We start from the raw sequence: 27,336 nt of genomic DNA, 5'->3' as shown, positions 1-27,336 counted from the left end.
GCGTCGGGTATTTGATTTAAAATATTATATATGATAATAATTAATAAATACAATACAATAATTATATATTTATTAATTTAATGTTTTTATAGTTTAAAGTTATTTTTATGTTTAATTTATAAAAAAAAAATTGATGGTAGAGAACTTATAAAATAATATATACAATAACAAGTTTAATATATTTATTAATCTTATTATAACTAATTTATATGATATTTAAAATAATTATCGACTTTCTTTTACACCTACTATCTAGTTAATATATAATATTATTTTTATTAAAAATTATTTATTTACCATAGTTTTAAATTATTATCATGTAATATTATTGAACACAATGTTATTGTAATAATTGATTTATATATAGTATGATAATTGATTGATGTTTCATTTTTTACCATTATTTATCTACTTCCTTCAATAAATATAATTATTTTTTAAAAATAACTATTATAATTTAAATATTATTTTGAAAGGAATGTTTCATTTGATTGTCATTTAAATTATAGTCTAGTTTTCTATTCAATTAATATAAATATTTATAAATAAAAAACTTTATAGTGGCCATATAACAATTATTCAACATTGTTAAAGAAATGTAGGAAAAGAAGAAAAAAAGAAGTGAGAGAAAATAAAATTTATCCTATTATATATGAAATAAAGAGAAACAATGTGAATAGACAGCATTTTTGATAGTTTAATGGTATGAAATGTGCCATTTTCTTTTGTCCATGGATATGTTCAACCCATTGTCTCAAAACTAATAACTAGAGAATAATTTACATTCACGTCTACTAACTAAACAGTATTTTAATATAGACCAAAATTGAACCTGGAACACCAGGTCAAAAATATCACTACTAGAAAAGTGTTATTTTTTTGCAAATTTTCTTGCAAAAAAATATTCATAGAAAGTTTTTGCGAAATTTTTTGCAAAAAAAATATTTGCAGAATTTTTTTGCGAATTTTCCTGCAAAAAAAATTCGCAGAAATTTTTTGCCAATTTTCCTGCAAAAAATAATTTACAGATATTTCTTACAAATTTTGCTACAATTTTAATAACCATGGAAAAAAAATTTCATGGTAAAAATTTGCAAAAAATATTGTAAGAATTTTATTTTGTTTCTTGCGGATTTTCTTGCAAAAATAAATTCGCAAGTAATGTTTACTAAATGGTAGAAAAATTTTGTAGGTAACTTTTCTTGCGGATTTTCCTGCAAATTTTAATTCGCAGGAAAAATAAAAAAAATATTTAATTTTAATATTTTAAAAAATCTTCAAGTCCCACATCGATTGAAAATAAAACAACTAAAGAGTATATAAGTTGGGACAACACTTACTTTACAAGTTGAATTATATGGTTGAGTGTTAGGCTTATAATCTACAATCTTAGAATTTGAAAGATTATGTGTGAGACATGAAAATAAAAGATTATGAATTCTTAAAATATATAATTTATAGTAATTTTTTTTAATTATTTCGTAAAAAATATTCTTACAGAATTTCTTGCAAAAAAATTTGCAGGAAAGTTTCCTACGAATTTTTTTTTGCAGGAAAATTTCCTGCAAATTTTTTTTTGCAGGAAAGTTTCTTGCAAATTTTCCTATGGATTTTTTTTTGTAGGAAAATTTCCTGCAAATTTTTTTTTGCAAGAAACTTTCCTGCGAATTTTTTTCGCAAGAAATTTCGCAGGAAAATTTCCTGCGAATTTTAAAATTCGCAAAAATATATTATCCACGAAGGTATTACCTGTAAATAAAATTTCGCAGAAAAATTTGTAGGAACAACGTTTCCTGCAAATTTTTATGAAAAATTCGCAGGAAAAGTCGCATGTAATAAGAAAAATTCTAGTAGTGTATGTCATTTAATTGTATAACCTATAAAATATTATAATTGACATTGATAATTATTGAAAATAAACATGTAATACAAATTCTAATTAAAAAATTCAAATCACATGATTATGCTACAAAAGAGCGAGAAAAAGGTATGAAAACTATCCTAGATTTTTATATATTAAGATACGATATTGATATAGATATATAAATTGGTGTTATTAAATATATTAAAGCTTAATAATTTAGCTATATAAGATAATTCATATATGTGATGAAGTGTGACAATTATTTTTAACAAAATTGTGGGGTAATTACAAAATTTTTATTAGCAAATTTTTTATTCCTTATTAATTAATTATCACCTACACATAGATAAAAACAACCATTGTTTCACCATTAATTATATGCATTTAAAAAATTAATCATAATAAAATGACCTATAATTTGATTCTAAATTTGAATTTAGATCTACAGTTATGTTAAAAATTAATATTATTTCAGTATTATATGTATTTAATATATTAATCGCATTTTTTAATAATATTTCAAAAAATTTATGAAATATTATTTACATTTTTAATTGGCGTAATTTAATTTATTAATTTATAATAAATTTGTTTTATAATTAATAAGAAGTATTTGAATTTTAAAATACCGAAAAGTTTTAGAGAAAAAAGTTGGCCAAAATTATGTAATTTTAAGCACAAAAAACTTTGTAAAAGTCTATTCTACCTTTAATAATTTATAGATAATATTTCAAAAATTTTGTGAAAGATTATTTATGTTCTTAATTGGCTTAATTTAATTTATTAATTGTTAATAAATTTATTTTATAATTATTAAAAAATATTTAAATTTTAAAAGATCGAAAAGTTTTAGAGAAAAAAGTGAGTCTAGATTATGTAATTTTGAGTAAATTTTTTTTAGAGACTATTTTATCTTTAATAATATATAAATATAAATACCGGATTGGATTTGATAATTTGATAGTTATTGTATCTTATTTAAAGATAGGTAGTACTATAAGCTCTATGTAATTCAATGAAATACAAAAACATATTTTTCCATTATGGCATTCGAGTAATTTGATAATCCTAAAGGGATCAATACATAGAAGAGTCATACCTCTATTGATGTCATCCTTACACCAAGCTTGTCTTAATTGTTATCTCAAATCCTTTGATAATCCATGCAAACCTTTGGTTGCAATCACACATAACATAGATAATTATCAAACTTGGGCATGATCAATGTTCAATGAAGACAACATTACACGCAAAGGCAAAGCTTGGATTTGTTGATAGAACTAGGAAGAAATAAGGATGCTTTTCAGATGACTATTTCAATTGGATCATAAATGTCGTAGATCCAAAGTTGCACATCAACATCTCATATGCCACCACAGTACAAGAAGTCTGGCTTGATCTCGAGGAACATTTTTCCCAAACTAATGCCTCAAGGATTCACCAAGAATGACACATGATTTGTTTATTGTAGAAGGAAGATGACCAAGGTGTGGTTGAGTTCTACACCAAATTCAATGGTTGTTGGAGGAGTTGAGTGAACTTCATCCATTTCTCGAGTGTGTTTGCAGAGCATCATAGCAGTTGATTTAAAGAGAGGAAGAATAAATTATCCATCTCTTTCTTGGAAGCCTTGATAATGAAGAATATGGGCATGTCAAGGCAACCATCATTAACACTAATCCATTACCTTCACTCAAATAAACCTTTAACTACATCCTAAGGGAAGAAGGATTTTGATTATAGAGAAAAGGAGAGGCAATAAGAAGATAGAGATAGGGGGTCATCTTGGAAATAGAAGAACCGAGACAGTCTTAAGACTCAATGTGAGCATTGTGGGAAGATTGGGCACACCTTAGCAAAATGCTTTGAAATTGTAAGGTACCCATCCAACTAGGACGAACACAATGAAGAGGCAAAAAGCTAAGAAGCCACACTACTACACATAGGGTTCATGCAAATGCAGACCAAAAGAAAGAAAACATAGAAGAAGTAACCAAAGCTCAAGCATTACATGACATACAACTTGGCAACATGGCTGGTAATAAGGAAATCCAATGGATCTTGGACAGTGGTGCATCACATCACATGACCCCATTATCTTCTATTCTAAGGGGGGTCTAAAAACTTGAAAGGCCTTTCTACATTACAATGCCCATGGAAAAATAATGTTGGTAAAAAGAGCAAGAAGTGTACACCTGGATGAAAATATTAAATTGAATAATGTGTTGCATTTTCCTGATTTTAGTTGTAATTTGATGTCTATTCACAAATTAACTTGTGATCTAAATTGCATGGTGACTTATCAATATGATTATTGTACAGTACAGGACCAAGCCTTGAGGAGAACGATTCACTCTAGTAGTATGCTTGATAGAGTTTATGAGTTCAAAGGGTTTTTATTAGGAGTTTCATATGCAACTACTCACGAAGACACCACCAAACTTTGGCACTCAAGGATGGGACATCCCTCTACTTTAGCTCTTCAACAACTTTCACAATTACTTGAGTGCAATTTTAATTTCAATAAAATTAATTGATGTGATATATGTTACAGAGCAAAACAATGTAGACTCTATTTTCCTTAATCCATTAATAAAGCCAAAAAAGTCTTTTGATTTGATACATTGTGACTTATGGAGGAAGTATCTCACTGCCACACATGATGGATCTCACTATTTTCTCACAATTGTAGATGATTACACTCATGGTACTTGGGTTTATTTTTGTAGCATGGTTAAAATCCAATTTAATGCGGGTATTAAGAGAATGAGGAATGATAATGGCACGAAATTTCCTAATCCATCTCCATAGAAGTTCCTACAAGAAAAGGGAGTACTCCATGAGTTCTCATACATGGGCACACCCTAGCAAAACGTGTGTGTAATGCAAGCATAGACACATCTTGAATGTTGTTAGTGCGTTGAGGTTTCAAGCCAACTTATCATTACATTTTTAGGGATATTGTATTCTTACTGCAAACCATATCATTAATAGAACCTCCACAATAGCCATCAAGGGACGACTCCATATGAATTGCTCTTTGGTAAGCCACCAACCTATGACCATTTTAAGATCTTAAGTTGCCTAAGCTATGGAAGATTTTGCAATTCCTTTCTCTCTTAACTAATATTTTTTTTTTCCTTCTAACCAATTAGAATGTATGTTTTTTAAAGAATTTATAATTAATGTATTTTATGAAATCAAGAGAATATACGATATTTTAGTCTAAAATTAATTAGTATATAAGAGAACTTAAAAAAATTAATCTCAATTCTAACAAAAAGGGTGAACGGAATTTATTATTTTTTAAAATGCAAAAATTACAAATTAATTATAAATATTAATTAAAACTAAGACTAAAAAATTATATATAATTATAAAATTATTAATTTTAATTAAGAATTATAATGCCATGTTTCTTATGCTAAATCTAAAATCTTATCTAAAATTTATCTATAACCAATAAATAATAGGATATTTAATTAGTGTATTCGGACCAACTTAACCCCATTAAATAAAGAAAAAAATATAAAATAGTAGAGGATTCCAACTAAATTTGGTTTTAGGTAATATAATCTAATAACTATATATTGAATTACATATCGGATCATATTCTCTCAAACAACTTTATCCAACTCAAATTATTTTAATTTAATTTATTTTATTTCATTTCATTTATTATTTAATATTTTGAAAAGTTAGAATACATGTATCTAATCACGTGTGTATAATATGATTTTTTTTTCTCTTTCTAAATGTTATTCTGGTTTTTAATAATTAAATTATAATGATATAAAACTATCGATATATATCATCCTCTAATTTAATGAGGTTGATTAGTTTTGGGTTAATTAAAAAAATGGCAGATCTGATCCAACTAATCCAAATTAGCTTAAACATCAATTTTGAACCAAGTGTACCCATCTACTAAACAAATGAGTATATAGTCATTAAATGTGTTCCAAAAAAAAAAAAATCATCAAATGGGATCCAACGTAAGAATCACATTGGCAACGCCAACATTAAAAAAAAAAATACTATTTTTGTTTTTAAAAATATTATCTTATAAGCATTTTCTCTGTTACAGTCTCAATCTTCCACTGATAGAGATGCAGAACTTGACCTGGCTAGGGTTCTGATCATCCCTCTTCCCAGTTTCAGGTATTTCCATTTCCTGCTTTATGCTATTGCTCTTATCTACTTTTCAATCATTGACATGTGAACCCTAATTTTCTTTTTTCTTACATGCTTTTGTTCATCTTCTTCCCGAATCGTGCATCTCATAGAGTAGGCTTTGGATCTCCGATTGGAGCCTTACCCATATTTTCTTAACCTTCAATTGACGCTTTGGGACTAAAAACTTTCCAACTTAAAGAGAAAAGAGCTTGCTCGGAGAGATTGAGAGAGGGAAGATTTGGATCAGGTGTGAAGTGAGGTCTTTCACTTGATTCACCCCACTGCTTGTAGTAAATTTGTTGTTTTGGGTCTATTTTGAAAGTTTGTTAATCTTCTAATCTGTAGTAGATTTTGAAGTTCTGGTTTTAAGTTTTGATCTTGGTGGTGTTTTGAAGTTCTAGTTTAAAGTTTTGATCTTGGTGGTTTTTTTTAATTATTACTTGTTTATTGTACTGTAACATACCCTAGATGGGGTATGATGCTGCTGAGGACTCTTCAGCATCTTCGGTATTAGTATGGTCCAAAATCCAAGTGGAGTTTTATATTAGTGAACTCTGTCTCATCCTTGAATGAGTTATTTTGTTTTTATGTCTGTTATCCTTGATGAAAATTGTGATTATGTTAATATTTGGTTCTGTAAACCCGTGCTATGCCACTGATATGGCTTGCCTTGTTTAACTTTAAACATAAATGCAGATATTTGAGGAGGGTTAGTTATGGTGAAAAGGTGGACTGATAAATAGAGGGTAGTATGAAAGATATGGCAATCAAGCTGTTTTATCTGTTTTGAATTTTGATAGGGTCAGATATTACAATATGGAGGACGAGAGCGGGCTTGAGCTCAGCTTGGGTTTGTCTTTTGGTGGCTCGTCAGCCAAACCCAAGGGTAAGAATGGTAGCTCTTCAGATGCTAGGGCTGAAGAAGTTGGTAGAGGTGGCAAAATGGTGGATGACTTTAAGAGCATGTTTGATAACGTTCCTCAGAAGCCAGAATCTATTATTGGGACTCGAAGAACTGATTCCCCAAAGCCCGAAGAGAACTTCTTTAGTGACCTTTCAAAGGCTAAAGAAGATAATGCTTCTTTGAATTTAAACGGAAGAGGATTTCTGGTTGCAAACAGTAATAAACCTATTGAAATTGAGGATGATAAACGTTCAGAGGCAGCAAATAAGCGAAAAATGCCTTTTGATGATATACGTAATCAAAAGAAGCATGACAGTGATGTTCATCACGCTGATTTACATGATAGGGCTAGAACATCTCATATTTCTATAACAGAAGATGGTTCAACTGCAGAAAATGAAGATGTGGCAGACTCTGAAACTGAGAACTCCACCTCCAGGCCCATCTCACACCACAGTGATGGTTCCAAAGGATTCATCAGAGTTGGTTCTTCTTCCGATGCTGCAAAAGAGGTTCGTGGAAGTGCTGACTCAAATGCTACTGACTTTAGTGGGCAGAAGAGGTTTACAGGATCATCAGAAAAAGATTTTAAGCATGCAAACATGACTTATGGTGCTTCCTTTTCTGTTCAACCTGTAAATGTGATGAATGTACCTTACCCTTCTTCAGTGAAAGAGTCCAGCACAGTCGGGGCACCAGGCCCTCAGATACCTGGAGTGATCCATGTGATGCCTACTGTAACTGGTGAGCGCTCAGGAGCCCAGTCTGTGAATAATGGGAGCTTGCCAGTGATGTTTGGATATCCGCCTGTTCAGCTTCCCATGTTGGAGAAGGACAACTCATGGGGTTTGGTTTCTCGTCCTCAACAATTACACCCTCCCTTTGTTGGCAGAGGTCCAACTAACTCAGGTACTTGTTGTATGAATGGAATATAATCAATATATTGCTAAATGATCAAATCTTCCTAACTCGAACTTCCAAGATGTGTATGTCAGCTTGACAAATTGTAAAAATGTTTTGGATTGAATATATATTCTATAAAATGCATCATGGTCACAAGATTGAAAAATTAAAACAAATGTTAAATATCGTGTAAGATTGAAATATTAAACTTACATGCCATTTATTTCAGGAAAGTTATCAGTTACAATTGCTTGCATTTCTGTTCAGGTTGCAGTTTAATAGTTTCTTGTATAGTTGAAATCTCTATTTGTTGTTTGATGCATACCTAACTTCTGATGGAAATGACATTATGTTGTTATTGTGTGGATATAGCTGCACTGCAAATAATCCCAAACAATATATCTGAGGCCATGCCTTATGATGGAAGACCGTTGGAACGGACCAAAGGAGATGGTAAACAGCGCCTTACTGAAGAAGGCTCCTCCTCACAACCTGAAGATGTGAAAGGGAGAAGCACAAGCCTTAGGGCCAAAGATGTATCGGACCAGTCAACAGGAGAGGGTTCCATCATTGATTTTTCAAACATTAAGCCCGGTCTTGCTGCAGATGTGAAATTTGGGGGGTGTGGTTCGTATCCAAATCTGCCTTGGGTATCCACCTCAGGTTCTGGTCCAAATGGCAGGACAATATCTGGTGTAACTTACAAATACAACACTAACCAAGTTAGAATTGTGTGTGCATGTCATGGTTCTCACATGACTCCCGAGGAGTTTGTTCGTCATGCAAATGAAGACCAGGTCCCCGCAGAGGGCAATGCAGTTTTGGGGACAGTAGCAAATGGCAATCCTGCTGCCTCTTCTCACAGCTAGAGTCTTGTTCGGTTTAAGTTGTACCCTAATATTACAGTTCTCAACAGGTGAATCAGGGAAATCGGGCTTTAATTTTTGTATAGATGAATGAGATTCCTACCATTTTTCTGTACAAACTTTAATAACTCATTTGGCTATTCCATGTTATTTACTTATAGCCAATGCAATCAAGTTTGCAGTTGTATGTAATAATGGCCCAGCTAGCATAATCTGTTCTATTAAATAGTGTCATCAAGCATCTGATTTTATGCCAGCGAACACAGTTCAGCTTTAGCCCCCTCTCTCTTTAGTGTTGAGGATCAATAGTATTAGTAATGCTGTTTTCAGATTGCACCAAATAGGATTACATAAGGTGAGGATAACTAATCCCATGTAGCTATTCTTTATAAGCTTTTCGTAACTAGTTGAATATGGGCAATGTACTCTGCTGGAATATACAAACGTCATGCATATTGGCTCACCCAACACGTGTGGTTATGATAACACGTTGCGTTGAATTTTGTACATCACTGCTAAATGTAATGCTTTCTTTTCAATCATCAAACGTCAAACTTCCAGAAAATCTGCACCCATTTTCCACTACCTGGGATGCCTTTTTCTTCTAAACTCTCCATTCTAGAAACGTGACAAGGCTAGTGAAAAGGGTATGTGCAAAATTCAGTTCCAGATCCCTCTATTTCAAGGGGATTAACGGCCCTCCCGAGCTAACTGCCATTTCCCTTTGTTTTCTCCATTCTCAAAGGGATCCTCACTTATTGCAAAGGATATTAATAACAAAGAGATGTAGAGTTTGCCGACTTTCATTTCTAGGTAGGGAGCTCAAATCTTGCATATTTACTTTATTTATTTTCATGAATTATGAATGTTAGTTTTTTGCTTTTGCAAACTTACACTATTTAGTCATGTATTGTAAAACATGAAGAGTTTCTAAGTGTGGTGTGGTAACACATGATTCAATATTGATAATACATCAAAATAAAAACTTATTTTTACTCCGTCCTTATCTAGCAACATATAATAAATAATAGCCATCGAAATCAAGCAACTACTATTTTAATAAATAATAATCATAGAAATCACCCCTAACTATTTCGTGTTTATCACGTATCGTTAGCATTATCTTTTCCGCTTTGTGTTGTCACCATACAAGCTAGGAAAAAATAAAACATTGCTTTGACCAAACGTGTTACATAACCTTCTACTTCTTTGCTACGAACTCTCGGAACATTACAGCTTTCATTAGGCAGCAGTAAGACAAGCATGTCCTTTATTGATATTGGATAGCTTTATTATAATTGACCAAATCAAACTTGGAATTTGTATATTAACATCGTTTTTCAACCCTTTTATTAAGTTTCTTTTGCAGTGTCAGCGAAACTAATACAGTTAACTTGGCCTCTATTGGTAAAATATAAGAACAGAGAGAATATAACAGGTTGTCAAGAAGGATAGTACAACATTCATGATCATCATTGAACATTGAATATATATTAATTCCACATAAAGGTATCAGTCTCATATCCAAACAGCACCACAGATTCCATACTAAATGCAGCCAGATCAGATTATCTTTTTCTTGTCAATCTAATTTTTCATGTACTTTTAGGTTGATAGTTAGTTCATAATAGAACTTTAAAAGCGTGTGGCATTTCTGTTGTGTTAAGATCCATTGATGGTTTGCAAGAGCAGCTGAAAAGGTAGACTGAACCCAATGGCTAATTCTTTGACTCATGCGATGTGATGTGCTAACTACTTTTGACATTTTCTTTTTGGTTTTCCAAGGCTATTTCTACATCCTTTGGGTGTGAGATTAATCCCCTTTTGTCAGGAAGCCATATGGTTAAAGTTAAACCCTCCTCACAAATGACTTTTGTCTTCCCTTGCAGCACAGTTTACCAACCACTGTCCCAACTCCTTTGTGGGCTTTACTACCTGTCATCCTTTGACATTTTTATCTTGATATCCCTTGTGTACTTTTAAAAGAATAAATAATTCATTTACGATGAACTTTATACAGTCATCTAATTACACAAACTGTTGGGTACAACAAGTTTATTGATTTTTATAACAACTATCTTAAAAGTTATATCATAGGTGATTTACAATTGGTTGATAATATAAAAAATAGTGGCTAATTAGTAAGATATAGAAATTTCATGTATCAGATTAAGTAGTACGTACAAAAACAAAACGGGGTTCAGTCCAAAATTCAACGCAAGGTGAAAGGAGTAATCTATCATATCTTATTACCAGCAAGGTGGGGTAAGTATTATTAAGCTAGTAAATTTGGCTTTGTCATACCATGTGTCATAGGGGCGCGCCTACCAAGTCAAAAGCCGGAGTTAAATACAATTGTAAACCAACCCCACCACCTTGTGGTCACTACTGAGTCCTTAATATTTTAATGACATATTTTAAAGGAAGAATCACTTTGAGACGCAAAACGTAGCCTGAGAAGAAACCAAGAAAACTGACATAAGGAGAGGTTACTATTTGGGGGGAAAAACCAATGAATCATTGAATAATGTCCATGCACAACAACCCCATCACAACCAATCCCTTTATAAATTCCTAAGTTTCCAACTTTTTCAAGTAGCATTTTTGCTGCAGAATGCTTGAGGAGAACCAAAACCATGAATCAACTTGGTGTCACCCTTTTGATTCTCTTAGCCTTGTTCCTCCATGTTACAGCACAGACTGGCACAGCACCTTCAGGAGATGCTGTCTCCAATTTCCAACCAAGCCTTGCTGTTGTCATAGGAATCCTTGGTGTCATGTTTCTACTTACATTCTTTCTTCTCATGTATGCAAAATTCTGTCAACGCCGCGCTTCAGCTCCTGTTAGGGACACAGAAAACCAAGCAAGTTTTGTGAGATCAAGGTCTAGATTCTCAGGAATTGACAAGACTGTGATAGAATCACTGCCCTTCTTCAGATTCTCTTCACTCAAAGGGTCAAAGGAAGGGCTTGAGTGTGCAGTGTGCTTATCAAAGTTTGAAGATGTTGAAGTTCTGAGACTTCTACCAAAGTGCAAACATGCTTTTCATATTGGTTGCATAGACCACTGGCTTGAAAAGCACTCTAGCTGTCCTATTTGCAGGCACAGGCTTAACCCTGAGGACCACACAACCTTCACATATTCAAGCAGTTTAAGGGGGCTAGCAAACCAATCAGATTTAGGTGAAGAGTCCAACATAGAGATCTTTGTACAAAGACAGGAAGAGCATCATGGTTCATCAAGATTCAGTGTTGGAAGCAGCTTTAGGAAAATGGGAAAGGATGTCAAGGAAGAAGAGTTTCTCATCCAAAAAGGAGCAGAAGATAGTGATGGTAACCAGAAGGGGTATCATAAACACAACCACAGGATCACTATATCTGATGTTGTGTTAAAGCACAGGTGGAGCAACGTCAGTTCTTCAGATCTTGTGTTTTTGAATTCGGAGATGCTGAATGCTACATCAAGCAACAGATTCAACAACTTGGAATCAAATGCTGAAATGATGTCAACTCCAAGAGGAGTGGTGGAAAATGAGCAGATTATGAACATCAAGGAGGAGATGGAGAGGAAGATTTCCTTTGAGAGCAAAGTTAGTGCACTGAACAACATAAAATCAGTTTCAGGTAATTCTGTAGGAAAATCAAGTCATGCACCAAAGTATGTGAACACGGGTGAGAAAAGGTCAATGTCAGAAATCACTGTTGTCTCTAGATTTAGAGATTTAGGCATGAAAAGTGGGGTATTTAAAGATTCTTCTTCCTTTCAAAACAGCCTTAAAGAGGAAAGAATGAGGCAGATTTGGTTTCCAATTGCCAGAAGAACAGCTCAATGGTTTGTGAATAGAGAAAGAAGGTCTCAGCAACAATCTCAAAATAAACAACAACCATTAGATGTATGATCCAATCCAATCCAATCCAACCTTCCTGAGGTACACACGTTTGGTTTCAGTCCTTGATTAACAACTTCATGTAGATTTTAGGTTTTTTGTTGAATAGTATATAGTTAAGCAAAGCAGGTATAGGTTCCTTGTTTTTGTTTCAATCTCTATTTTTTAATTCTTACGATCTGCATAAAACCTTTGTTAATGTTTCCATGACAGAAAATGAAAGGAATCCTCGAGACCAGAATAATTGAAACCCTTGTAAACTTAAATTGCAATATTTTTTTCATTTCATAATCATTTTTCTATTGATCTTCAACAAGAATAAAAGAAGACAGCTTCATGCCGCTGTGCTCAATAATGCTGTGTATATGTGTGTGTCAGCCATTTAGTTTAAATATGATCATCTTGGTCATATTATATATCTTCCATTCTCTTTTGCCTAACATATCGCACATTATTAACAACGTACCGAAGTTAGGCAACAAGTAGCTGAATGCCACCATGGTTTCGTAAATCAAACAAGTTTTTTTTTATTCCCTCCTTTTTCTTTAACTTCTTTATGAAGCATGGGAGGAAATGGATCAGCCCCAAAAGTTCAAGAAAGTAACATATTAGTATTTCATTAAGCTTAGTTTTTATATGCTTAACCAATTCTAAAACCTCGAAGTTCTAACCCCTCCCAAGTTTTATACCTCTTCTATTCATTTTTTACTCCTATGATTAAATCTAGATAAAGTAACATAAGTAGGTGTTATTGGTACTATTTTGTAATTAGAACCAAAGTTTCATCCAAGTAATATGTATAATAAATGATTTTGTTAAATATTAATATGTATTTTTTATATAAAACTTTAAACAAAAAAAAAATATTAACTCCCTTATGATACTACATGTAAGTTTTATCTTTAAATCGAATAAAAGGTAAATTGCCAATTGACATCATGTCAACCAACAGAAAAATAAAACTAAATATGTAATTTATGTCATAAGGCTGAATAATTACATATAATATGTATAACTTCATGAAGTTTTTCAAAGTAAGTGGTAGTTTTTGTCAGTTTCTTGTGTCTGAAGTATGCATACATTAATTCATGGCGCAAGAGATGCACTACAATACGCAAGAAATAAGTCGTATCCCATTGTTTTAAGGGCGAAATGAAGGATATCATTGCCAAGTGTGACCTCAGCAATTATATCAGCCAGTTTTTGCACTCTAACTTTGTCTGCTCTGTCAATAGTTTTGTATTATGCAGATCTAAAGTCGGCTAGGCACTAGAAAGACAAAGTTGTAGCTGATATAAGTAGTAAAGATTTATATTTTTTTAATTAAATTATTCATAATTCAAATCATGATTTTAAGTATAAAATAAATTATGTTAAGAAAAAAAATATTTATCTTGATAGTACTTACGATTTTTGACAATGATTAATTAGTATTTCTAACGATGAATATTTTATAATAAAAGAAAGAAGAAAGACAAGGTGCTTACATTGCTGAAATTTTTATTTTAAGAGTATTTTAATCGAGACAAGAGGGCTGTTGATCATCAATTCGTCATGATAGATTAATTGTTAAGATTAGTTTATATTACTATTAATAAATTTGTCAATGTAGTTTTATTTTAGTTACATTTTTTAAGGGGTAGGTCTCCATGTTGTCATTATCAGATTAAAATATTTTGGTTGGGAGTATGGAGCAAAGCGATTGAACAATAAAAAAGTTTAAAACAGGTTAGGAACATGTGCCTAGTTATTGGGCATGTGATGACATGATGATGACGTTAGTCAGCTCGATGTAATTAAGTTCTTTTAAGTGACCTTAATTGGCTAAAGCCGTAGGGTATAATCCGGAAGTAGGGATGTCAAATGTACCATGTCAAATGTACCCGTACCCGTGGGTAATACCCGAACCCGTCCCGACTTTGACGGGGAATACCCGGTTTGACCGGGTACGGGTACGGGTACGAGTACGAGTAAAACCCGATATATTAAATCGGGTACGGGTATGTACTTACCCGTCCCGTACCCGTACCCGTCCCCGTTCCCATTTTTAATTTAATACCTACTTTCAATTTAATTATATTAAAGAATTTTAATATTTTTTTATGTGTAATTATTTATTATAGTATGAGATAAAGAAATAACCTAATTATAATTATAATATAATTAAAAAAATAATCTAAAAATATTATATTTTTTAAAAAAATAAAAAATAAAAAATTTGACGGGTACGGGTAAGGGTACGGGTATACCCGATACCCGACGAGGACGGGGATGGGGATGAAAATCACATACTCGACGGGGACGGGAATGAGTTTGGCTCGCGGGGACCGGGACGGGTATCATGAAATCCGTACCCGCCCCGCCTCGTTGCCATCCCTATTTGTAAGTGCACAGTACATTTTATTTCTCTTTTTTATTTTCTTTCTTTTTCTCTTAATAAGGTTTATTACGAATCATTTTTTCAAATGCATCAAGATATGAAAGATCACTCACTTTGGATTGCCACCATCACATATTATATTGAAAACAAAAGGCAGAAAAGAAGCACTAAATTGAACATGCATTTGCATGAAATTAGGAAGAAAGGAAAACAGTTCTAGCATGTTGCTAAATTGGAAGAACAACTTTTTGTTTTTTAAATCATGGGGCAAAACCTGTTATGGTGGGTAAATAGCCGAAATCTTTAGTGATCAAAGTTTGCTTCTTGCCCATGCATGTGAATCTTTTGAATGGATATTCTTGTAAAGTTAGTAACGTGATAGGGTCATTTTGGAAAAAGATATAATTAAAGATAATAAAGACCTAACATAATTGATTGTAAGATCCACGGATTAAATTTGACAATAAAAAAATATTTTTCTCTCTATATCGTGTTGTTGAACAATAAATTAGGATTCAGATTTTAGATGAAAAAAAGACTTTTTTCTTTTAGTAGAAACTTTTTAAGGTATTCTTTTAATTTTTTATTACTTTAATTTTTAGTTATTATATTTATTTATAAAATAAATTTTAAAAATTTAGAAATAAATTATTCATATTTAAAAATAATAGTTACAATATAAAATATTTATTATATATAATATTTAAATATATATATATATATATAATATTATAAATTTTAGTTATATATATAATAAATATTAAAATATTAGTTCCGAAAAGCACTTGTATAGTAATCTAGCTGGATTTGAAAGAGTAAGTTAACTGACCGCTAATAGAAGTAATTCAACATTTATGTGTGCACGAAGTTACAGGGATGGATGAAATTAAATCTACTAACTATAACAAAAACAAATAAAAATTCTCTGACCGCTTAGTGGGATGAGAACAATGACTTGTACCCTAACAATCATTAAATTATTGATTCACTGAAAAGTGAAATCCATACAGTTCCTCCTAGTTCGGTATTACCTCATAAAGATAACCTAAAGTTCAGTGCTGAACCGTACCAATATGTCGCAACTACATTTGTAATATCATCAAAGTTTGCCTTTGGAAGATCACAAGACAAAATTTTTATTTTTATTTTTTGGTTCGTCCTGGAGTATCCACCGCCGACAGCAGTGACTAATCTCCTCGCTACGTTGAAGGCATATACTACCATTTAGTATCTAATACTTTGTTTACCTTTTATAAATTTCATATTTTTGTAATTTAAAATTAAATTGATTTCCCTTCCGCTCTTTCAAACATACTCCAATTTCAAATATATCCTAAAATATTCCGTTGTGAATAACCCGGGGATCCAAACATAACCCCGGCGAAATAGTGAAATACAACCAAAAACTGAATAAGACTTTATGGCGCGAATATAAACCCGGGTAAACTTGAATTGGACACAACCAAAAGTTCCAGAAGAACAAAAATAAGATTACATTTTGCCTGTTAATATGAATATTGGTCCATGACAAAACTAATGCTTTAGTCGCAATTGAAAATGAAAACAAATTCAATCATTTATACATATATAATATTTACAGAGGGGAATTACCCCCAAAAAAAATTAGAAAAGAGAAGAGATGAAGAAAATAATAAACCTACCCTAGCCATTCTGCAACTAAAAGATTCAAACTATAGGGGGAATATTCTGCATCTATTGCTCTCATTGCATTTTCTGGTTAACTGTATTCTTGGATTGCAATTTATCCAAATAAGCAATGGTAAATATTGGTGCAGAGCCAAACTTCAAAAAGAAGACAAAACCTAATAGTGAATCCTCTACCAGTCCTCCAGCCATTCGGGCACATTAAGTTCTTCTACCTCCTGTAAAGGCGACCCCAGATAACCAGTACTAGAATCCTCAGAATGAACTTCCAAGTACTGTGTTATACGAGAAATAATTTCCTGAGGAACAGGAAAGGTGCGGTGTCTAATCCCTTCCCATTCAATACCATTAAACCACGGGTGACTCTTGACAGAATCAGGACCTTGGCTACCAAGTCTAGTGTTTTCTTCCACTTCAAGTAGCTGAACCAACCAGTCAAATGAAACATAAATGAAATAAGTATGCATAGATATTCTCAAGAACACACCGCATATATTTTAAGCAATGCAAACTACACAGATTATCTTGGGAGAAAGAGAGTCATAGTTCTTGCAATACCTTGGAGATGAGATCAACAGCTTCAGGACTAAAAGTCTCGGGAAGATGCAGCTTCCTTTTTGCAATTTTGGCAACTGTATCGAGTTCATTTTCTCTCCATGACCCAAATGGCATCTCACCACGTAACATAAAATATATTAAAACTCCCAATGCCCACCTGCATAATCATCAATGAATGCTTTACATCACAAAATGCTATGAAGGGACATAGGACCATAAATGCTTTACATGCTAGAGATCCCTTGAATCCAATTTGGTACAATGCACGTCGGGTGTAATTACAAATTTTACAATCATATTGGTAATAGTTCAAATGAATTTTTACATTGCCTTTTAGGTCATGTCTGTGTTTTGAGGAAATAAAGAGGTTTGCTACTGACAAGAGGTATTGTGTGGTTTAAGGAGAGACAGCGTGTTTGGACAAGTTTTATTTATACCAGTCGGCAGGGAAACCATGGCCTTTTCCCAAAACAATCTCTGGAGCCAGTGAATCTGCCATTCCACAAATTGTGAATGTTCTCTCACCAGACAGCTGTTTTCCAAATCTGAAGTCCACCAGCTGCAACCAGTATAAGAATAATTTGTCAAATGTGCATAATATTAATAATTGTATAAAGATATCCCTTTATCACAAATATCAGCGTTATCAATCCATGGTGACATAAGTCACATAAATATCAGCGTTATCAATCCATGGTGACATAAGTCACATAAATATCTGCATTATCAAATTGCTGACATGGTGGAAATGGCATGAAGTAAATTGCTCAAAATATATCACTTAGTATATTTTAACACATACCATAATTGATTACTGTTATTCCATGAAACATTGTCTAACATAGATTAAGTGAAGGTACGGATTTAAGGGTATCCTGTATTCAACTATATTTGATGCGAATGTTTTTACATGCTGATAAAGAAGTGAACTTATTTAATTTTTATGCTTATACTGTATGATAGTTAGATTTTCTTCAACTTAAATGTTTGAAAACATGTCTAGGCTTTATTCTGGGTCCCTCTCGCATTAAAATCCTAGCACTGCCCATGATTGCATTTATATTAGTCATGGAATTGTGATAATTTTAGTTAGATATATTAGATAACATTTGAATTATCTACATAATTCTTCGTAAAAGGTGTTAGATTTGTTTTATGTATTTTATGCAAATTTTAAAGTTTTTAACAAGGCTGTCATGCATCCATCATTGCTGCAATGTCATCTGCCATAACTACATGGTAGATTCACCTTTAATAGTGCTGATAAACATGGATATGAAAAGCAATAAAACAAAAGTTCAGGAACCTGTATCTGTCCTGTTTGCTCCAACATCAAAAAATCAGGTGACACACCTCTATAGAGAACACCATTCTGAAATTCAAGTATGAAAAGCATGAAGGAAAAGAGAACCTTAGTCACTAGCCAAAGAAAGCATTAAAGAAAAGGAAAAAAATATTTAGATATAAGACCTTGTGCAAGGCTTCTAAGGCAGCAACAACACAAGCAGCACAATACTGCGCTGCTGATTCACTAAAAGGACTTGAAAGTATGGAAGACAAAGGGCAGGCAAGGCGTGTATTTAGCAGTATTCCAGCATACATGCGGTCAGCACAAGTGCATAAAACCTGTGGTATACAAGCTGAAGAGCCCATACCCTTAATCAAATCTTTCTCTTTCAGGACTTGTGATTCCTTTCCTAGCCTTTTCACCTTTGGCTTAGAAAATCTCTTCAAAGTAAGTAAATTTTCTGCTATCAAAAAATATTCATGCAACCAGTTTCATTAGCAAAAACAAAATCCAACATCCACTACTTCTTTTTTATTACTATTGATTACATTAAATATTAAATTATCAATTTATGTAAGAAAAGGCAACCAAGATACAAATAAATAAATAAAAAAGTCACAATTTTAAGAAAATATTATATTTTGGCCACTAAAAGATTAGGTTTACATTCGTTTGGTCTTTCTAATATTCTTTACATCCATTGAATACATCAATCTTCAAATTTGATTAATTAAGAAGGGAAACTAATTCTCCAAAGATTAGATAAGTTTATATCAAATTACTCTACAAAAGGACTTGATTGAGTCCAATTTGGGATCAATTGATGTAAAAAGTAAAAAATAAAAAATTGAAGGATTAAATTTATGTAAATCCGTTATTTGCAGGATTAAAGCTCATTAATTATATTTAAGTGAGGAATTGAAGAAAAAATTATCTACCTGAATCTCTTAAATTTGCAAGCCCTATCTCAGAGCAGTCAGTGGAATATAGTGTCTTTCTCCACTCCTGAAAAAAAAAATGCCCATAAAATTTGAGGATCTCATGCCCAATGAATTGGAAAGCAACAGAAAAAATTCTTACCAAATCTGAGAGGTGGACTTTATCAAGGGATGATAAATCATGATTTCTAGTCAACTCCATGGAATTATCCCTTGATCTGTGATTAAATTAATGGTGTCAATGATATGAAACTTCATTTTTAGAATAGTATTCAAGCAAATAAGCAGAAACCACAAAACTGTTGTCTAACACAAGCACATATTAGTAACATACTTGTGATCTTCCAGAGAAATCTTTTGTAAGGAGCCAATAACAGATTCAAATTTGTCCTTTGTTAGTAAAGCACATACAACATCACCCACAGCAACAGCACTTAAGGAACCAATATGTTCACCAAGAAGGGCCCATTCACCAAAATAACTCCCCTCAGACTTCTCTATTGACAGCTCTCTTCTGCTCTCTACATCATCCTCATTTTGGATGTCAGGCTTGAGGCTGTAGGCATTTGGACTTATCAATAAATCAGAATCAAAAGTGATTTTCACTTGTCCCTTCTGAATAATGTACAATGCAAGAACTTCATTCTGCAAAGACATACTGAAGATCGTTAAAAAAAGAACATGGGATAAATGGACAAAAGCAACCAAGCAAAAGCTTACTTTGTCTATTATTGTCTGGCCATTCGAGAAGGATACTTCAGAAAGGGAGTCAGAAATCTGACTGAGTTGTAAAATTGACAACCTTGAGAGGAGATCTACAGACCGAAGCAACTTCAAGGATGATAAGTTAGAGAACTCTGACATTAAAATCCCTCGAAAATCTTCTCGTTTTAAAGCCCAAAGAGTTCCTTTTGTTACAGCACGTACAGAAGCTTGGAGTGGTTTATTATACCTGTAATTGCCATTTCGGGATAAACAAAAATGTTAAAAATCTGCAAGGAAAACAATTAATATTGTCGTAGCAGCTACATGTGGAAAAAAACACCCCCAATTTCTATCAACCTATAAGGAAAATAACAAATACCCCCTATCATACTATATGGAAAACAACACCCGAGACTCACCCCTCATAAAAAAGACTTCACATATTTCCAACAAAAAAGAAAAGAAAATCTTCAAAAGCATCACATTTAGTGCTTAAAATTGGGTAGGAAAATTTATTAATAATTCTCATATTCTGGAATAACGGTAGGAGAGTTGAACTATATATGCCTGTCTGGATAACAGTCCTCAACAAAATTAATACCTAACCTAGGGAAAAATTGAATGGCCTCACAGCAGATATTTCTCATGTCAAAAAGAACTACTTCAAATTAGTAGAAGAACCACAAGAAAGTAAAGAGTATGATTGAGTGACTCACATTAGAGCAAGTTCTCCAAAGCATGAGAGTTTTTCAGCTGTGTAGCGCTGCAAAACCCTAGGCACCTCCCCATCTTTTTCTTCCTGCCATTGTGATAAATGTTGAAAAAGAATTGTAACATCTCATTGACAATACAGAAATAGACACAAAATATTAAAAAAGACTAGGTACAAGCAACATTCGTTATATGGCTCTAGACCTTGAAAACATGATTTCATATTGACTACCAAGGGCAAAGCCAATTATAAGAGCTGAAGTGGTGGACCGATGTTTAAAAATAACATAGAGCTGGTGTTCAAAAGAGGTTAAATCTTGGGGACCAACTTTATCATGAATGAAAAATTACTGGCTTGGAAAGCTGAGAAGAAATATTTATAGAAGTTTTTGTAGCCTGCAGGCGCCACGACCCTTGTCTTTGCCTCTGGCTAGGATAATTAGCAATATTTGCCTAAAGTATATCGGTGTAGCCATCACAAATTGATACTGCAATCAAATGACAAAGTTTATAAACCTGAGTCGTCAAGACCTCAAATTCTCCACTACCAACAACATAAAAACAGTCACCTTCACCACCCTGCAAAGAATACTATTGTCACATTTGTGCAATTATAAATATAAACAAAGCCAAAATAAAGAGAAAATTTTAATAAGATCCAAAGGCAAGTTTTATTCAAGATCGGCGAACTTCATTTCTGCCCCAGAAATCTACAGAAGCTGAAGAATAATAATATCAATACCACTCAAGTATTTTCAAGCTTCAACTAGAAAACTGACCTGTTTGACTATAATATCCCCAGGTTGGACCTCCACTCTTTGCATGCAATCCAATAAAACATGACACTGAGAATCAGTTAGTTTTCGGAAGAGAAAATGATCATGCAACGCCTGCTCTATGTGTGCCTGTGGCATATGAAGATGAAGCACCATCAAAGAGTCACACTCATTGAACTTGCCGATGGAGAAAATAAATTTATGACCTTATACTTGCATACTAATGTTGTTATCAATGTAAATAAAAAAAAATGAAAAACAGAGGAGCTAAATCAATTGTAAAAGCAAAAGATGAATTGGGTGGGTGTTTACTTCTTCTTCCCATGTCTTCCTATGGGCTGAAGATGGAGGAACCCAAGCTTGCCCATTCTCTAAGGAATTTTCAAGTGCTCGGAGGCGTGCCCTTGACAAATCATGCCTTACACGATGGTTCCTAGCATTCCAGCCAAAGGTGGAAGGGGATTCTGAACCTGTCACCTCTACAACTTGAGGCACAGGGGTTCGCAAAACATCACCATAACATGCTGACTGACCAACAGCAGGCTAATTTGAAAGATTAGATCAGCTACTAACAATGAACTACAGGAAAATAATGTGACAGTTTCTAGGAAAAAATATAAATGAATAGAAGCAAGATTAAAAAGGAAAAGCACCATACTTCAGTTAGCCCATTTATATGCACAATGATGACTGTAATGTCGTCTGTACGAGTTTCATACTGTAGCCAGAGCCGATAAGATTCTGCCACAATTGCAGCACAAGCATCACGAGGATCTTTAAATTTTGCAACCTGGAAACATAATGGCAATTAAGAGAAAATATTTGTCTTAAATTGGATGGTAAACCAAATCTAGGATTAAAGTTGCTTTAAATTAAATTTACAAAACCTAGTTCTGAGACCAAATGCGCATGGGTGTAATTTAGATGTATCAATATCAATTATCCACAAGGATTAGCCTCATGATTTAATTTGGACTTCAGAAAGATAGGTTACAAGGTCATTGATGTGTCAATTTAGTCTGTACATTACAAATTTCTGACCACGCTTCGATGAATGAAGACAAGCCCTAGTACATTTCCACATCAACTGGACAGCTTGACATTAATAAGGCACCTCGCTGGAAAAACAAAATACTGTTGCCCCAAAACCTTTGTTTTTTTTAATATTCTTATTTAAAAAACATGAGGGAGAAAGATTTACTAGATAAACATATGATTACATGGAACCTAATTACTAAAAGCAACATGCAATTGATGTGTCTCACAATTAAGTTTTGGTTAATTCTAACATGTTTTAGTTATTAGGCTAAATTACAGACATGAATTTAGACACAAAAATGTAATCAATTTGAGGATAGCCCATCTTGTTGGGACTAAGTCAGTAGCATTGCACCCTCTTAAACATAATTTCCCTCATTAAAATCAACTTAAGCCACAAAATGGTGACTTTGGTTTGAATTGGACAGTGTGCTTGCAATTCTACAAATGACAATCCTGCTTGAAACAGAAAAACAACTTCATAATGACAATACTAATTGGTCCCTCTTACTTAGTAAAAATATATATAAAATAAATCCACAATCTGTTTTGGTGAATTATCACTAAAAATGACTACCTAACAATACTCGCTCAAAAAGTTTACCTTATTAAATAAAGGAGTAATAAAGTGCTTTGGCACTGTGCTTTCTAATTTTGATGCTGAAGTGTGGTGTATTTGGCTGGAGTATAATTGCAGAACTAATTGCAGTAAATTTCTTTCTCGAGAGATATGGGATAATCTTGTTTCCCTTAGCTTCCTTGGGAGTTAATGCTCATGAGTGAATTTGAATTCTCTTTCAAAAAGTCACCAATTGAAGAAGTTGGTTCTCCTAATTTTAGAAAGATTCCTAATCCCTAATTCTAATTCCAAATACGAGAGAGACACAGTAACTAAAAATTAATTGTGGCAGATCGTGATTGCTACTGAAATGAAGTAATACCCTTGCCACCAACTTCTTTAGCAAACAAAAAGCATACTTCAACAATACAAAAGTAATAAATAAATAAATAAATAAAAAGAATATTGGCTTTTGCACAAGAATAAAGCTGACTTAAAAGAAAAGCAAGAGATAAATCAATAAAAGAGATATACCATCTCAACCACAGTCTGGCTAGAGAGAAACTCAAACACCCCATCACTGGCCAGCACAAAGAAAGGGTGATCCTGCGTGAGCTCAAACACCACAATCTCAGGGTTAGCCACAACTCCAATAGTCTCCGCAATAGAATCACCAATACTCCTGGTAAAAGCAGTCCCTGGGTACATCCCGTTGGGCACCCACAACCTAGGAGGGTCACCATCATCACCCTCCTCAGTGCCCCAACACTGAACATCAGGGTTCTTCAACCCCTCAATCTGATCCAAAGTAAGCACCCTCGCCCCGCAAAGCTTCACCCTCTCAAGCTCATCCGCCCTAAAAGGCGTCTGATCAATCGACAAATCAACCGCCACAACCTCCTTCCCCCTCCTCTCGGCAATCACCGCCCTCGAATCACCGGAATTCGCCACGTACACCGTCCTCCCCCGCACCAGCACCGTCACCGCCGTCGTCCCGCTCATGCTATCATCCAAAACATCGCCGTGAAGCTGCGAATTCGTCGCCAGGAACGCCGCGTGGCAAGCCTCGACAGGGTCCGCGCGGAACTTCGAGTTCCTGAGCAAATTCTCGCAGAGCTTCCGCTTCACGAACTGCGAACACTGAGCTCCGAACTCCCCGTGGCCGTCGAACACGCCGAAGAAATGGTCGTTAGGGTTCGTACCTGTCGGAGAAAACCAAAACCCTAACACAATGAGAATCAAAGACAGAACAAGGCGAGGGACACAAATTCAAACTGCATGCAACAAAGAGTACCGAAAGGAGTGTGGATGCAGAAACTATCTTGGTTAGCTTTGTCGAGTGCATCGGGGTAGTAACCACGCTGCGAGAGAAACGAATAGCGCAGTTCGAAGTTTCCAGAAGGAACCTTGACGATTCGTGAACCGTCCGGCGGAAGAAACTGCGCGGAAACCCTAGCGAGTCTTCGGATTCCGGCTTCGGAGTCTCTAGTGATGCTCAATTGGTTCAATTGGTCTCTGATTTCGGCTTCTTCGACATCGGAAGAAGTTGGCGAGAAATTGGCGACTTCGGCGATGTCGGCTCTGACGATTGGGTCACCGTTGATGCTGGAGCCTCTGCAATTGTCGCCTATGCAGACTCGCGAGTAAATGCAACCCATTAGGAGGATAATGGAGGGAACTCAGAAGCCAGAATTGGCATCAAGCTTCTTCTTCTTCTTCTTCTTCTTCTTCTTCCTCTTCCTTCTCTGCACACACTGTAGAGACTGAAAATGACTCTTCTCAAAATTGCTGTGGCTAAGGCTAAGGCTATGTAAAGCTCTGTCCTAATCTGAAATCTCAATTATTATGAGAAAGGAATTTTGGGAGGAGGGAGAGCCACAAATTCCTCGCAATAAATGCTGAGTAATAAAATATATATATATATATATATATATATATATTTCAGTCTTTTTTTTCATATATAATAATTTATATACTTTTAAAATATTATAATAATAATAATAATAATAATAATTTTTGTGAAAATTAGGATTGTGCTTTAGAAACTGGAGGTTAGTGATTGGAGTTTAGTGTGGTGTTGTGAAGGGGGTGGCAAGGATCAAGGATGGGTTAAAAGGGAAGGTCAAAAGAAGAGAGAAAAGTGGAATTGATGAGGGAAGCAATTTTGGAAAGGGGCGAAGAAGAAGAAGAGAAGTGCGTAGTGCGCATAGCGGAAGAGTGCATGTGCATGTGCATGTGCATGCGTGTGTGTAAGGTCAGAGTCACAGCTTTTGTTGCTCATGTCCTGCTCACGCGCCAAACATTGCTGCTTTCTTTTGCTTCTATCATTTCTACTTTTCATTATACCCACCATCTCCTCTTATGTAATTGTTTATTTATTTTACTAGTAATAGAACATAGTGGTAAAAATGGACCCGCAAAAAAAAAGTTATCATCACAAATAATAATTCTAACTTCTATTATTCATTCAGCAACTTTTGTAGGGTTATTAATTGATGGTTGCAGAGACAGAGTTGTTATAATTTTTTCATGATTTTCTGCATCATAATCCCTTCTTGCAAGGTCTGCAATGTAGTACAGCACACACACACACAATGCATGATTGTTCCTGATCCAAGGATCTACTTACTGATTCTGGCACTAGCAATGCATGACCATGAAAGTATGGTATAGAAGGATAATAAATCAAATAAAAACCTATGAATATCTCAACTAAAAAAAATAAAAATAAAAAGATTTCATGATAATCAATATAAGCAGTCAACACCCATCAATGCATGGTGTATCTCAGTCAGATTAAAAAAAAATTCTATGATCTAAAATGATTAACGTTGGATAGAGAGGAAGAGAATAAATGTGATATTAGTACGGTCTTGGTGACCCAAATTGGCCAGAAAATCAGCATATTTATTAGCCTATCTGAATATGCCAAATAGTGGAGGACCATTTCCAAAAATAGGAGGTGCCAAATGTATGAAATCAGAATGATATAATTATCACCGCACCATAAATCAACTGCGTAGAATTATTTTAACTAAATATAGTATCAAAACTTTTACCAAACATATGTTTTAATTGGTTCAATTGTGAATTAGTTTTTAAAATAAAAAGAGTATAATGATAAAAATAAAATATAAAAAAAAGTGGAGACCAAGTGATTGCAGAGAACACCACCAATTTGACTATAACCAGAGAGTCCATCTTCAAAATGGGCTTGTAAATGGACAGTCCAATTTAGAGCCCAAAGCTTCGCTCAAAGAGCATTACAGGAAGGGGACTCATATTCTCATTTTCTTTTTTCAATAAATTCACCACATTCTACTCGTCTGTGAGTTTTTTTTATAAATTAACCTTTCACATAAATATATTTACGCCGCATAAAACACAACAAAAATATATTTCCGTGTTATAAAAGGGTGAGATAATATGATAAATAGTATAAATGTGTTTTCTAAATATTATTTTCTATCGTATTAATATAAACAATTTTTTATGTTAGAATTATTTTTTAAAAAATTATAAATATTTTAATTTATTATGGTGTTAAATAATAGTTCCTAATAAAAATAATAAATTTTGAATTAATATAATATTTTTTAATTCTTAACCTCTTAAATATAAAATAGTGATATTATTTTAATTAAAATTTTAGTTAAGAAATTGGCAGAAATTACCAGGTTCAATTGAATCACTTTGTACCATATAATTAGCATTTACACTTGTAGAAGAATATATATATATATATATATATATATTATTTATTTATTTATTTAGAGAGAGAGGATATCATTTTACTTTACTTTAAGAGTAAGTATAAACTTATTCTGTTTAATAATTCATTGTTCTACATTAAATTTCAATGATCCAACCATTCAATTTCAAGTTTTTAATGCATAGATCAAATCTGCAAATTTTTAGAAAATTTAAAAATTATTTGATACTTCGTTTCATTAATTTGAATTAATGTATAAAATGATTAAATAAAGTATCAAATAATTTTCAAATTTTTTAAAAATTTACAGATTTAATCTATGCATTAAGAACTTTAAATTAAACAATTAGATCGTTAAAATTTACTGTAAAATATAATTTATTGAACAAAATAAGTTTAGGTAGAC

General features: G+C 33.4%; 3 protein-coding genes across 10 annotated transcripts; 2 read left to right on the top strand and 1 right to left on the bottom strand.

The window, feature by feature from the left end:
- The first annotated feature begins 5,832 nt into the window (after positions 1-5,832).
- On the top strand, positions 5,833-8,989 carry NINJA (Putative interactor of JAZ). Of its 6 annotated transcripts, none has more exons than XM_029271785.2 (4): positions 5,833-5,859; positions 5,952-6,025; positions 6,841-7,853; positions 8,220-8,989. In XM_029271785.2, exons 1-4 carry the CDS (start codon positions 5,848-5,850, stop codon positions 8,714-8,716), a joined length of 1,596 nt encoding a protein of 531 aa, XP_029127618.1. In that variant the 5' UTR covers positions 5,833-5,847; the 3' UTR covers positions 8,717-8,989. The 6 variants fall into 6 exon arrangements, with proteins under 6 accessions (XP_029127618.1, XP_020217123.1, XP_020217126.1 ...); XM_020361537.3 differs by lacking the exon at positions 5,833-5,859 and adding an exon at positions 6,151-6,287 and having other exon boundaries at positions 5,934-6,025; XM_020361535.3 differs by lacking the exon at positions 5,833-5,859 and adding an exon at positions 6,151-6,287 and having other exon boundaries at positions 5,934-6,025; positions 6,737-7,853.
- A 1,891-nt stretch (positions 8,990-10,880) lies between these two features.
- On the top strand, positions 10,881-12,964 carry LOC109801119 (E3 ubiquitin-protein ligase ATL42). Its single transcript, XM_083072371.1, has 2 exons — positions 10,881-12,395; positions 12,486-12,964. Exons 1-2 carry the CDS (start codon positions 11,350-11,352, stop codon positions 12,610-12,612), a joined length of 1,173 nt encoding a protein of 390 aa, XP_082928497.1. The 5' UTR covers positions 10,881-11,349; the 3' UTR covers positions 12,613-12,964.
- A 3,485-nt stretch (positions 12,965-16,449) lies between these two features.
- On the bottom strand, positions 16,450-25,575 carry LOC109799959 (protein phosphatase 2C and cyclic nucleotide-binding/kinase domain-containing protein). Of its 3 annotated transcripts, none has more exons than XM_083072349.1 (16): positions 24,513-25,575; positions 23,753-24,420; positions 22,280-22,411; positions 21,934-22,149; positions 21,625-21,750; positions 21,362-21,424; positions 20,851-20,933; positions 20,150-20,381; positions 19,764-20,074; positions 19,572-19,647; positions 19,430-19,496; positions 18,674-18,954; positions 18,510-18,575; positions 17,641-17,762; positions 17,204-17,360; positions 16,450-17,067 (listed from the first exon to the last, which is right to left on the bottom strand). In XM_083072349.1, the coding sequence occupies exons 1-16, from the start codon at positions 24,874-24,876 to the stop codon at positions 16,819-16,821; spliced, it is 3,213 nt and encodes a 1,070-aa protein (XP_082928475.1). In that variant the 5' UTR covers positions 24,877-25,575; the 3' UTR covers positions 16,450-16,818. The 3 variants fall into 3 exon arrangements, with proteins under 3 accessions (XP_082928475.1, XP_020216217.1, XP_020216218.1); XM_020360628.3 differs by having other exon boundaries at positions 21,934-22,164; positions 24,513-25,573; XM_020360629.3 differs by having other exon boundaries at positions 18,674-18,951; positions 21,934-22,164; positions 24,513-25,572.
- Positions 25,576-27,336: the final 1,761 nt, after the last annotated feature.

The sequence above is a fragment of the Cajanus cajan genome, chromosome 1, assembly GCF_000230855.2.
Source record: "Cajanus cajan strain Asha chromosome 1, NIPB_CcT2T_4, whole genome shotgun sequence".
Lineage (NCBI taxonomy): Eukaryota > Viridiplantae > Streptophyta > Magnoliopsida > Fabales > Fabaceae > Cajanus > Cajanus cajan.
The sequence above is the reverse complement of the archived record's forward strand: the minus strand, read 5'-3'. Positions and strand labels throughout refer to the sequence as shown.